Below are 13,757 nucleotides of genomic sequence, written 5' to 3' on the forward strand. Positions count from 1 at the left end.
GTCAAAAGTATAGGAACCACTGCAGGGAAGGTCTTGAATAGACTTATTTGTAAGTCAGCAGCTCAGGTTGTTGTCTGCGACAAAACTGTTCTGTTAAACCAACAATTGATGGAATAGTCTAGTAGAGAATAGAGATAAGATCAGAATGATGGTGGACCTGAAAATTAAATGCATGGCAATAATATGTACTTATCTCCATGACAAGGTCCCTTAACCCCTTCCATGCTGGTGACGAACCCCAGCCGTCACGCTCCACGGTACTCGTGTGCTGATGACGGCTGGGGTTCGTCACGGCCCCGCCCTGTTTGTTTGTTTACCGCACAGCGGCGGAAACGGGCCAGCATGGAAGGGGTTAAGCGCTCCGTCTAACAGGGCCACTCTGATTGCGGTTACCTGGTCTAATTCTCACAATCCTCAAATTCTTTGGCCAGAGGTGACAATGGTTGGGCCATTGAGTGTTGACCAATGGCGAACAAGGCTGATTCTCCATGGGAAGCTGCAGCAAGGCCACCGAGGTTATTTTGTGGGGTTGACTAAATAGCCATCAGATAATAATGACCAGGGTCACCACCCCCTGGACAGTTTCGCGACTGTGCCTTTAGGGTGATAGTATAAATAACACCTGACAACATTAAGTGCCTCAAGATGGCCAGAGGGCAGAACACAGAAAGCGATAGATTGCACATGTCATGCTGTGACCTGCCATTGCCCTTCAAACTAGAGGTGTCCAATGCAGGATCAGGAGACACAGATCCATGCCAGATCTTTAGGATGAGCATGGACCATGTCAATGAGTGGAATGTATATTAATTGTGGGTGGATTTATGGTATGGTTGTAGCTCCAGGTCATCCCTCTTGCAGAGAATGGGACAAAGTGGCGGGAACCAGCCATTTTTGATGATTCATTAAAAAGATGTCCTCGCTCATTCATCGCCCTTGCGGACGTCCGCGTTGGCGTGAGCGGGGATTTTGCTGAGCGGCGCTGGACTTTTCTTTGCAATCGCAACTGCAGTTTCCAAACCATTTTCACTTGTAGAGTGCGAGGCAGATGTGTGCATGCATCAAACTGATGTGGTTAAATCTTCATCTGCAGATGTTGGAGGGGAAGTCCCAGCTAGTAAAATAAGCACTGGCAAAGCCAAAGGTTCGAGGCTTAATGCAGCAGAGACAACTGGCACCAGAAAGGAATAGGTGGGAGAGGCGGTTCGAGGGAGAGCGGAAGGGTGGCGAGAGTGAGGGATTGGAAGGAAGGAATGATCATGTGAGGGAAGGGTAGAAAGACACACGAGTGATGAGAATGGGGAGAAAGGAATGAGAGCATGCGTGATGAGGGTAAGTGGTGAGAGTAGGGGATGGGGACTGAGAAGGCTGTCTGTGTATGTGGAGACCAGAGTTCTGACTGTAACAGATATGGAAAGAGTAGTGTATTTGTCAGTGAGGATGTATGACGTTACAACGCACACTTTTACAACCCATACCTTTACAACACATTTTTTACAACGCAACATCCATTACAACGCATTCAATTACAACGCATGCCATTACAACGAAATTTTAAAAACTACATTTACAACGCATTCCATTACAACTCATAATACCTTTACAACGCATACCATCACAACGCATAACATTACATTGCATGTTTTGGTAAGTATTAGATAGTGTAGGGGTAAAAATTACTATTCTAACTCCAGGGAGTGCAACAGTAGGGTAAGTGTTGGATAGTGTAGGGGTAAAATTACTATTCTAACTCCAGGGGGTGCAACAGTAGGGTAAGTGTTGGATGGTAATGTTATGCATTGTAATGGTATGTGTTGTAATGACATGCGTTGTAGTGGTGTGCGTTGTAGTGTCATGCGTTGCAATGGTTGCGTTGTAATTGCATGCGTTGTAATGGATGTTGCGTTGTAAAAGTTTTGTTGTAATGGTAGTGCGTTGTAAAAGTTGCGTTGTAAAGGTTGTTTCCCGTCAGTGATGGCGGTAGTGAGGGATACCTTATTCTCAGTGGGGAGCAATGGTTGTTGTGGGATGTTATAATGTGCCATGAGAAGATTGCACAGCATGTAGGCGTACCATTCAGGGAGCTCTTGCACTACTCTTCTTGTTCCTAGGGCACTCAGTCTATCTTGTGTTTGTTCCACAGCGTGGGTGAACTCCCTCTCCATGGGAATGATCTTCTTCTGCTCTCCCATCGTCAGCGTATTCACAGATCTGTTTGGGTGTCGCAAAACGGCTGTCGTAGGCGCTGCAGTGGGATTCATTGGGCTGCTGTCCAGCTCCTTTGTAAGGTAGGCATGCCAGACTCTTGTAATGCTTCCTAAGACAACAGATGCTGCAATTGTATCCATATTTGGACAGGTATCTTGCCCATCTCATTTGAACTTCGGATATCGTGTAAAGTGCCTGCAGAGTTCCTGTGACTTTCATGTTAAAATCCACTAACTCACTCATCCTAAGGGGTGCCTCGTCTTCCTCTAATAAATACATTCTCCCTTCATCTACCATTAATAACAATTTCCTTTCTTTCTCCTGGAACCCTGGAGCCATTATACATTTAATTGTGACATTTCTACCCAAATCATCCTTTGTTGCTCCCCTTGTTTTCCCCTGAATGCTTTTGTGAAGTAAAATCTAGCAAAATTCTGCACCGGAGGGGATTGCCAGGTAAAAAGTAAAAACATATGGAATTTGGTGCAATAAGTATCAAATATGCATGTTATGCCTCATTCCGAGGTGGATAACTGTAAAATGGAGGTATTTATCATATTCAGTAAATAGCCAACCTTATGCCACCCTACTCAGAATCAGGTCCTAAGACCGTGGTTACAAGAGGCTCATTAATTAACAAGTACTGCTCAAACAAATGCTTGCGTAGGACTCGTGATTACAAGTGGTGCAATGTCTATCACAACTGATAATTACCAGGTGAACGTATGGCTGCATTTTTAGATTTTCTCCTCGATAAATTGTGAAAGTTCAAACTAAATTTAATGGGAGTAAAGGCCTGGTAAACAGAGGGACACGCATATTTTGGTGAGTGGCTGATGTTATACCCCATTTTTGAGAAGCAACTTGTATTAGGTGCCAATCATCTCACCAGTTAAATTGCAAACTCAGAGATAGGTGCTTTTAATGGGTGTGATAAATAGCATATCACCCTCCAGGGCACTTGCCATCGAGGCCTAAGTCATTTAAGAAGTAATTCAATCCTTATTTCATCCTTCTGATATGAATAAAATGAGTACCATTGTGGTGGATAACAATAAACATATGTTACTTTAACACCAGGGTGAACATGAGCTGTACAAATACGCATTTAGGGGCATATTACCAAGGGCCTTATAGCCGCTTTAGCGGGAATTTTTCCCGCTAAAGCGGCGATAATTTTATCGCCCTATTACCTAGCTGTCGCTAACACCAGTTAGCGACAGCTAGTAGGAGATAGCGATCATCTTGGGGCCCACTTTGCATGTCAGCGATAATTATCGCTAATGACATGCAAAGTGGGCGTGCCAAGATGTTAGCGACTGGAAACAGTCGCTAACATCTCTATCTCCTATTACCTACTTTTGGAAATAATTATCTCCAAAAGCTAACGACTGCCCAGAGCAGTTCTTAGCCATGTTATCCAATGGAAGGTGGATAACATGTCTAAGAGCATTGTCACGATAATGCATGAATATCGCTGATTTTTCGGCGATATTCGTGCATTTCGCAGGATTTTTACCGCTTTTGAGATAAAACTTGGTAATATCAAGGTATCTCAGCGGTCAAAATCGTCGGAGCGCGGCGATATAATTATAGCCGCTAACAATGCATAGCGATAATTATCGCTATTGCTTGGTAATATGCCCCACAGTTATCAGCAAGTGGTATATGGCAGGCCCTGGCAACGACCCCATAACCAGGGCCACTAGAATAATGTGGGAGGGGCTGACCAAATTATGCCACAGGTTTGACAAAATTATGCAGCACGAAAGACACATTATTTGTCGCAATGCAGCACATTTCGTGACAGCATTGCTTCATTATTTTGTCCTTGTTTCTCATGGTTACACTATATGGAAAATATTTTACCTTGTTAGTGCCAGTTTAACAACCAAATACAGCAATAAGTAACTGACAGCTGACCAGTCAGTTTTTGCAAATGGTTGTCCACTGCACTGAAACCAAGTTGAGGCTTTGTTAGTAACTTTTGACCCATTTGAGCTGGAATCAAACGTTTTTGTTAAATTCTGCAGATTATGAAACAGATGATGGATTATGTTGCAAATTCGGCAAATTCAAAATTATTCAGAAAATGCCTTGACCTCTGAATCACTTAATTCCAGTGACCTGCCCGAAGCATTTCACTTAGGATTGATTCTGGAGTTTCTCATTGAGGAACAGTTTGTGCGTCATCAGGACCAGGATAGGCTCATGAAGAAAACTAGGTGTGAATTTAAGTGTAACATGTCTGGTACAACTAATCTGGTTATATTTTTTTCTTAGATGGTAAGGAATAAACTGCATATTTCACTTTTATGAATACGGTTTACTTTTACTAGAGGAGTTTACTTCTTTTTCCTGTTGCTGGGTGGGCCTTTTGAAATTCACATATTTGTACATTCTGACATCTAAACACTTCCTCGACAAAAATGTAAGCAGAACGGAAACGCCTGGTGCTTGCTTAGTAACAAGCATTTCGCGTTTGCGAAATATCTGGCCTATGAAATCTGAAAAGGCTTGAAATGGGAACTAAAATGCAAACTCGGCATGTTCGACTGAGAGGTATGCAGCAGATTGTCAGTTTCAAGACGCGTTGCTTAGGCGACAGCAGCAAGCTCGTGCATTTTAGGGCGTATGACGTCAGCCGCTGTCCAGCCTGGGACAGGAGGAAACAAAAATAATGACCAACAACTCACCAGCCAAGGAATTGGAGGAGGCAAAAAACTGAGCGTTGGTCTGTAGAAACATAACATTTACTAAAAACATCCACAGAGATCATGCACAAACAGCGTGATCCGTAAAAATGTAACAGTCACCAAGATCTTTCACAGACAGCATGGTCTGCAGAAATATAGCAGGATTTTACCATTTACTGAAAACGTATAAACTGGGTTGAGGAAATATGGCATATCCTGCGATCATTCACAAACAAGATGGTCTGTAAAAATATTAAATTCAATGAGAACATTCACAAAGATGATGGTCTTTAGAATATAAAGTTGTATAAGTTCATTCACAAACAGGATGCTCTGTGCGATAAAGGAATTATTGACACATTTCCAAAATTGATTACATTCTATTGAGCAGTGTGTACTTTTAAAACATGACACATCCACAAAATTCATTGACATTTTCTGCTTCTTCAATCAATCAATCAAACAATCTATATTCGGCCATAAAAGACACAAACATACAGAAATTCATTAAAAACATCCATATAAAACTCAGTCATAAAACAGCATAGCTTGAATCCCCATAAGATACAAAAATAACAAATAATAGAACACAAACATAAAAGTAACTACAAATCCACAGAATTGCACCAATGCAATCCTTTTAGAAATCCTCCTGCAGCTTAACAATGTGTGAAGGAAAATTAAAAGCTGGTTGTATCGTCGAAAACCATGAGCCCTAATAATAGGCAATAGATAACATTGCCTGGAAGGATCATAATAGCAGCAAAAGAGATAAAATGCTCTACTGTCTCCAGAGAAGAATTGTCATAGGGTCATACTAATATACTTTTTGGGTCGTACTGGCCTGTAGGGAAGCAAAGATAACTTCCGAATTGAGCCAACCGGGAACTTGGTTAGCAACAAACACTCCCAAACGTTTCTAACCAGGGAAAGGGCCGACTCAGGACCGTCGCAGACTTTAGTGACTTCGAGTATTCTCTCGTTGTCGGTCTGGCTAAAATCCTAAGCTCCTTCGCATCGGAGGCCACACTCATATATAGAGCCTTTATCTTACCTCTCTCATCCCGGCCCTGCCTATGGGGGAGGAAAATAAATTTGGCCTACCCAGGGCGTCTCTTTATGTATCTCCACCAAAGGATCTGTAACCCATTATCGCAGTTCAATCTGTGATCACTGCTCGGTTTAGGAATGGGCATGGGTAACCCAAGCTCGCCAACCATGAGAGGAGTGGAGCAACTTTGATGTAGTCTTCGACATATGGTAAGCCCAGTTCTTCATGGAGAAAACATCCAGTAATCTGCCCAAAAAAAATTCCCTCCGGTTGGAGCCTAGAGCAGTCCAGATACCCCCATATGGCTGAACCATAGGTCATGACCGGGAAACACTTCAGTCTGTAAACCTCCAACAGAGGCAGTATAGGCTTGCTCCCCACCCTTGCTGCCAGCCCAAGTAAAACCCCTACAGATTGGTTAACAGGCGGGCAGCGGTTTGCCAATGGCAACCAACAAATCATAGAGCCTCTTGCAATAGAGATAGGGAAGGGATACCACTTTCCTGGGATCACAGCTTACTGGACTCTGGACGTTGCCTTGACTCGTCTACCGGTTTGTGTCCCCGTCACCCTTCCCCTCCTCTCCCCATGCTGTGTCTCTCACCCTCCCCTCCTCTTTCCCGCCTTCATTATCTGTCTATTTCCTATACTCCAACCCCCCTCCCCTAAATCCATCATCTTGCCTGCTTTTCCCCTTACATATTTGTGCTTATTGTTTATCTCGACCTTACAAGAAACTATGTTGCCATGCTCTAAGAACTGTGTAACCTTTGTAACGATGTAACCTGTAACTATGATCTGATGCTCATGTAAAGCGCTCTGATACCTCCGGGTCTAGCCAGCGCTATATAAAACTTTTAAAATAAATAAATAAATAAATAAATAAAGGTTATGCTAAGTTATGGAAATTCACTAGCTCTAGTCACGTTTTTGCCCTTGATAGACATTGGCCTAACTTTGGCATTGCGGTTCCCTAACCCCATATAATGTATCTTAGCAATGTTGGTTTCTAGGTCAAGGTTGTCCATAAAAAGGACAAACACATCAATGTGGACCTGAGACCGTTTAGTGTGCAGGAAAGCAGGACCGCATTGTCGGCATAAAGTAGGGATAGAATAAAGGTTGAGTTTACCTTGGGCATATCTGCCCCCTGTAAATCTAAAAAAAGAACTTAAAGCATTTATATATAAGAAAAAGAAAATAGGGGCGAAGACACACCCCTGGCAAACTCTCCGAGACAGGCCAAAGGGGTATTTACATTCCCCCTGTGGTCCATATCTCACAGAGGCGCTAACCCCATTATGTAAGGCAGGAAGTAAGTTCACCCAGGGTAGAGCTAATCCTATGTCGGTTAAGATATTCAACAACTAAGAAATTGACAAATTCGAAGGTACTACTTAGGTCCAAAAAACCCACATAAAATGGGCCCTCCTTTGCAGTGACATATTTTCCAACAATGAGGTGCAGGTGGGAACACTGTTCTATAACCCCTAAACCTTCCCTGAAACCATTCCGTGTGGTGCATAACAAGCCATTTTGCTCCACCCAGAGCTCAATTCTATGCAGAATAGTTTGCCCCACAATCTTTACCACTGAAATTGACCTGTAGCAGAAGGGGTCCTGCCAATTACCTTTTTTAAAAACAGGCACAATAGTGGCAGTCTGCCAAGAAGGAGGGATACCAGAGGAGGGAGCAGTGTTCAGAACATTTGTAACTATCAGCGTCCGCAGCTGAATGTTATCCTTGTAAAGATCCATGGGTACCCCATCTGAACCCGGTGCCTTGTTCGATGAACTAACGAAGAGAGCGACAGAAACCTCCTCCAAACTGAAGCTAACTTCCAGTGGGAACTGTGAATCGCCATCTACGTCCTCTGTCGTGGGGAAACCCCTCATTTGAATAGATCATTTTAAAATGCTTTGTCTATTTCTCGGGGTTGGTATCTGATAGATACATCTGCCAGTGGATTCCTCACCTTATAAATATACCCTTGCGTCATCAACGTTCGGAAAACTCTTTTGTAGCACGCCGGCGTGGACGACGTCACAGGAGCACGGCATCGCGCGCGACTCCGGCTGACGTCACCGACTCCTTATTAGGCCTACGTCCTATGTCTCTCTGACATGACTGATAGGGATTTTGTGTTGTTAACAATTTCCCAAACTCCATTGGAATCCCTAACTTAACATGTACGGACTAATCGTTCCCTGGTTGCCTCTTTAGGTACAGATTTCTGTTTTTTATGGCAAGTTTGTATGTTACCCTTGCCTCAGATGTACACTGCTGTTTCCTGGGCTTTGCCATGAGGGCTTCGTGCAGGCTGAGATTTGCAGTTATGCAAACCTTACCAAATCGCCCTTGTTACAGGGTCCCTTTGTTCCTTGATTGTTCCCAGATAACATTTCTTATGCCTGGTTTAGGAGACTTTCCAAAAGGTTAACTGGTGGGGGACTGAAGGTTAACAAGCAACTAAATAAATCAAAATTAGACCCAACAACAGATCTCAACAGGGTGGAGATATGAACAGCTCTCCACCTTAGCCTTAGGCCCCCATTCTTCTGAGCCAAAAAGTTATACCAGAAGAGGCTGAACGTTGGAAACAATCTGATACTTTAGAAGTAAGCACAAGTGGATTGTGGTCACTAAAAGTGTTTTTAATCACCCTTCCTGAAATGACAAAGGGTTTTATATTCTTAGAGATGGCAATGTAGTCAGTGACTGAACCTTTGCTCCAACCAACTATTTTCAAGATTTCAGCTATGTTCAATAATTCAAAATTGCGTAGATTATTAAGAAGCTTCAGACACCTGCAATCAGCCTGGCGGCAGGATAAGGTATCGACATACAGTGTTGGATTTTCGGTCCAGTTTAGCATTAAAATCCCCCCATAACCACATAAAATGTAACTATAAATGCTTAATAACCTTGACTTTAAGACTGAGAGTATTTTGAACAGGGCATCAGTTTGGCATCCCACATCAAAGACTGCATTATAAAAATTCCCATGGAAGAAATTAAACTTATTATTTACAACACCCCATTAGATCTGTACCCCCCCCCCCCCCCCAAGTCTGCATTCAGTTGGGACGAGTCCATAAAACATTGAAATTCATATCAGACTGGATAAACCACCCACAATCTCAGGCCTCTGGAAGCAACAGCAGAAACGGAGAAGCTTTCAATGCCATCGCACGCAGTTTCATCCTCGGACCAAGACTGGCGGCTGGTCCATAGGGGCGTTGGGGCAGCGCCCCTCTAGGCAACCGGCAGCAAAAAATGTAAGCAGACGAATTGACAGCTTTGACAATTCGTCTGTTTACATTTCCAGCCTGACCTGTGCTGGCAGCTGGCTCACAGCCTCCAATGCGCATGAGTCAACAACAAACGAACAACGCACGCAGGCGAGTTGAGCAGCAGGAGTACAGACTCCAACTGCGCATCTGCGAGGGGCGTTTTTCACTTCAGCACCCCCACTCCATTGACATTACATTAGGCATGCATGCCTAGTGTAGTGCAGGAGTCTGCAGATAGGCTACTGCTCGGGCGGTGATGTACAGTCGCCCCATGGCCTGTAATATGCCAGATTACAGGCCAGTAGCCGGCCGCAGTCCATCCAGTCTTCTGATTTGCCACTTGGCAGTCAAGCAAAAGAGCGGGGAGAAGTTAGTCCCACGTCTGTGAGAGGAGACGTGATGACATGCGAGACCGGCGGAGGAGATGCCTGGTAAGTTTGTTTTTATGTTATTTATTCATTTAATTACGTCTCCGGCCACCCTCCCTGCGCGTACCCCCCCCCCCCCCCTCATGCCGGCCGTGGCCTGTTAGGTGAGCTGGCCGAAGTCAGTAGGAGACTGATCTAAGCTATCCGGCAGCCAGTCCCATCAGATGCAGACTAGAGACGCCGGAGCCTGGGGCGATGGTGCCAGGAAAGGAATCTGTGCAAGACAGGGGTGAAGGACAGCTCCTCATAGAACTAGTGGTGAATGGGGTCATACGCAGCCACCTGCTTGCTCAGAGCCGGGCCCACATCTGAGCTCCGGCCATGCTGACCGCTCCTCTCCCATGAACAATCAGCAGTGCTCTAACTGGGCGCTATTGCACCAGTGCACTGACACCAGCACATCTCTGTACTATTATTCATACTGCACACTACCACAGCTGTGCACTATGTGTGCGATGTACCTCTTCGTACACAAGTGACAGTGCGCTAACAAATATGTGCCTGTCATGTCACACCTACCAGTACACTGCATCCGATCACTGTCGAAAGTAAAAGGTAATCTGCCCCGATTGTGTACTACCAACATCTCTTTATTATTCAAACTATGCACTACGATTTCCACAGTGTGCTCCCACAGCTGTGCACCACTACAACCACTGGCGTAACGAAAATTGAGGGGGCCTCCCTGCATGGTACTTAGGGGGGCCCCCTCCGGGCTCAATCAGGAGCTCTCCGGCTAGAGTGCAGTGCCGAGGGGGCCCCTTGGTGCTAGGGGCCCCCCCGCACCGCGTGGGCTGCGGGGGCCTGTGTTACGCCCCTGCTACTCTGCACTAGTCAAACACCTTACTACCACAAAAACACACTAATCCGATGTTTTAACTCTCCAACTGTTCACTAGCATTGATCAATTGTTAGTGTGCTGCAAAACCGGTGCACTGCCTACCACAATTTAATATGCACCATCACTTTTGAGCACTCCCAAAAACAAGCGTCCACAGCTCCAACTGTTCACTACCAAAATTCTGAGTGACTGCAACTGTGCACTGACATCGTTGTGCACCAGTCCATGCCAGTGAAAGTATTCACTTCTTTAAGCAACTGTACACTAGTAATTAAGCAAACCTCCACGAGTAACTGTGTGACAGTATTGCACCAGAGGATTAACACAAGTAAGTTCTAGTCCAACTGTGCATGACCACGGATGCACACTATTCTAACAAAGTGCCACTGCAGCAGTGCACTGTGCGAGTGACAGTGCTCGAGGAAGGTGCACTACCACAAGTAATGGTGTGTCACCACATCTTGGACGTTTCGAAATTTAATATCTATCACTTTGACTGCGCACTACTACAGATGTGCACCAGTCCAACTGTATCCTGCCCCAACTTTGCACTACTCTGTAACTGTGTACTGGGCACTGCCACATTTGGACACTACAATAAGTAACTCTTTTCTACTAGCATCTGGGCATTGTGCACTACAACGAGCTACTGTGAACTACTTCACCTGTGCGCTATGATTAGCACTCGTGCAGTTCCTCAAGTAACTGTGCACTGCCAAAACAACGCATTGTAACACTTCTCAGGTCAACTTTAAAGCGTGTGTGCCTTTTTCATTTCTAAGCTCGAGCTGTTGCAGGCAGTGCCTCCTTCAGACAGCCTTTCGGCTGCTGGTGTCTACAGTGGGAGAGTCACGAAAATGGTTGACAGCGAAGGAGTTATGCTCTTTTGAATTTGGGATTTCCTTTATTTGAATAGACATAGACACCCCAGGCCCTCGCTGCATATTGCTCGCTCCTTTAGAAGTGGAGCTGCATATGCTCCCTTGTGAAATGGATCCAAATATCCGATCAGGCCCAAAGCGATAGATATGTGCCTACTATGAACAGTCAGGCAAGAGCAGCACAAGCTTTACACACACATAGCAGGTACAGTACAGCAGCTCATGCTTCATACACACTACATGTACAGTATTGCTACAGCAGTGCAAGGTTCACACACACAGAATGGTCACAGAATTGTCTCAGTAAAAGAAGCGGCATTGCAACCTACACATACAAACAATCACAATTACATATACACATTATAAAAGGTTCAGTTGTGTACGCAAGTCAGTCAGTTTAAGGATGCTAGAACTTTTTTAAATTTGTGACCCCATGTCTAATTGCATGTAAAATAATTTTGTATTAAAGTGCACTCTTTTTAAACATTTTAACAGAGGGGACAACCCCCGAATACCCTTTTGTTGATCGGGCTTGCTTGCTTTTCTTGGTTCCGATGTAACACTCAGTCCCAACTTTTACGCCCCACTACTTTCAAAAGTCACCAGCCGCCGGCATAATAATATCAAATTTGGTGACAAAATCCAACCAGGATGGGTCCTGCTGTTTGGCCCAGATATCAGCAATGTTCCAACTGACCAACTTAGTACCTGTCCCTTTATACGAGACCCTGTCTTCAGAGTAGTAATCAGAAGGGATAGAAGTTTCATTAGGTAGGGTAAGATCTGAATCAAGTCATTGATTAGCATCTAAGTCCATCAAAGGAAAAAATCAATTGGAAGTATTCGATTAAATATCTGACCGGCTCTCCAGCTACCATAGACGGATGCACAGGTCCAGGCTGTGACCTGTGCTCCAAAGGTCTGTAGAAGAATCCTAATGGGAGAACATTGATGCAGCCAGGCCATACATCATTGCTTCTATGACTTATGACTAGAAATTAAACAACATGCTAGATCCAGATGCTTACAGATAATAACTATGCAATCGCAGTCCAGATTCTTTGGTGTGGGCCGATCCATCCCATCCCCCTTATAAAGATAATATCTTTACATTCCTTGATGCTAAAGATCGTGTTTCTATTGAGCGGTGACATACCGTGTTCTTGAGTACGGCCAATGTTTCCTTGGTGTCCGAAGGCAGGGGTGGTACCTTTCTCATTATTGCAATCATGGCAAATTGACTTTCTCCTTCAGGAGCAATAGCTTCAGCTCCATGAACAAAGGGACCTTCATTCTCCGACGTAGGAACATTTGACCCACTTGGTGCCCTCAGAACTCTCCCTACTGGTTGGGCGCAATGGCCTGCTTGGATGTTCTCAATGTAACCTTTGCGGGTGGGTGGGGGGTCACACAGATGCACTGAGCACATAGGCGAGAGCGGGACCTGTGGACCTCCGAGCCTAGGGCCTTTGTGGTGCCACCAGGGAACAGTGGGCCAGCAAAGACCACAGCCACGGTAGACGTAGCCTCAGATTACCTTTTTAAGGCCAAGACAGAGCCCTCACAACTCTTCGGGGCATATTACCAACAAATAGCGATATTTATCGCTAAGTAGGGTTAGCGGCAATAATTTTATCGCCGTGTATCACCGGTTTTTATCGATGAGATAACTTGCTATTAGCAAGGTTTATCTCAAAAGCGATAAAAATCCACCCGATAGCAGCGAAATGCATGAATATCGCTGAGAATACAGCGATATTCACGCATTATCGCTAACAGGGTCTTAGCCATTATATCCACCTCCCATTGGATATAATGGCTTAGAACTGGTCTGAGCAGGCGCTAGTTTTTGGTGATATTTGCGCTTAGCGCAAATATTTCCATCACTACGCCTGCCTTGCTAATAGGCGATAGCGACGTTAGCGACTGCTTTCAGTCGCTAACAGGTTAGGTACGCCCACTTTGCATGTCATTAGCGATAAATATCGCTGACATGCTAAGCGGGTCCCAAACCGCTCGCTATCGCCTACAAGCTGTCGCTAACTGATGTTAGCGCCAGCTTGTTAATAGGGCAATAGAATTATCGCCGCTTAGCGGCCGAAAACGGCCGCTGACGCGGCGATATTCGCCTATCGCCCTCCTTGGTAATATGCCCCTTCATCCTTTCATCGAGAGGGGTTAAACAGGCAACAACAATGGCTTTAAACCTGTCTAGCGCCTTCTCCCACAAAGAGTTGGAGTCACCAGGGAGCAAATACTGGAACGGTCCCAGTTGGTGCTCAAAGCCAGAAGATGTCTTAGTTGTACCTCTCTGTGCACGGGGCTTATAACTGCAAGGCTTTCTAGACTGTTGTTTCT

General features: G+C 44.8%; 1 protein-coding gene across 1 annotated transcript in view; it reads left to right on the top strand.

Moving 5' to 3' along the window:
* LOC144763325 (monocarboxylate transporter 10-like) overlaps positions 1 to 13,757 on the top strand; it is a 396,267-nt gene that overhangs the window by 260,522 nt on the left and 121,988 nt on the right. Inside the window, exon 2 of the mRNA XM_078648810.1 lies at positions 2,144 to 2,288. Within this exon, the coding sequence (XP_078504936.1) occupies positions 2,144 to 2,288 (145 nt within the window). The remainder of the gene's footprint in view (positions 1 to 2,143; positions 2,289 to 13,757) is intronic.

Source organism: Lissotriton helveticus, chromosome 6, assembly GCF_964261635.1.
Source record: "Lissotriton helveticus chromosome 6, aLisHel1.1, whole genome shotgun sequence".
NCBI classification, from domain to species: domain Eukaryota; kingdom Metazoa; phylum Chordata; class Amphibia; order Caudata; family Salamandridae; genus Lissotriton; species Lissotriton helveticus.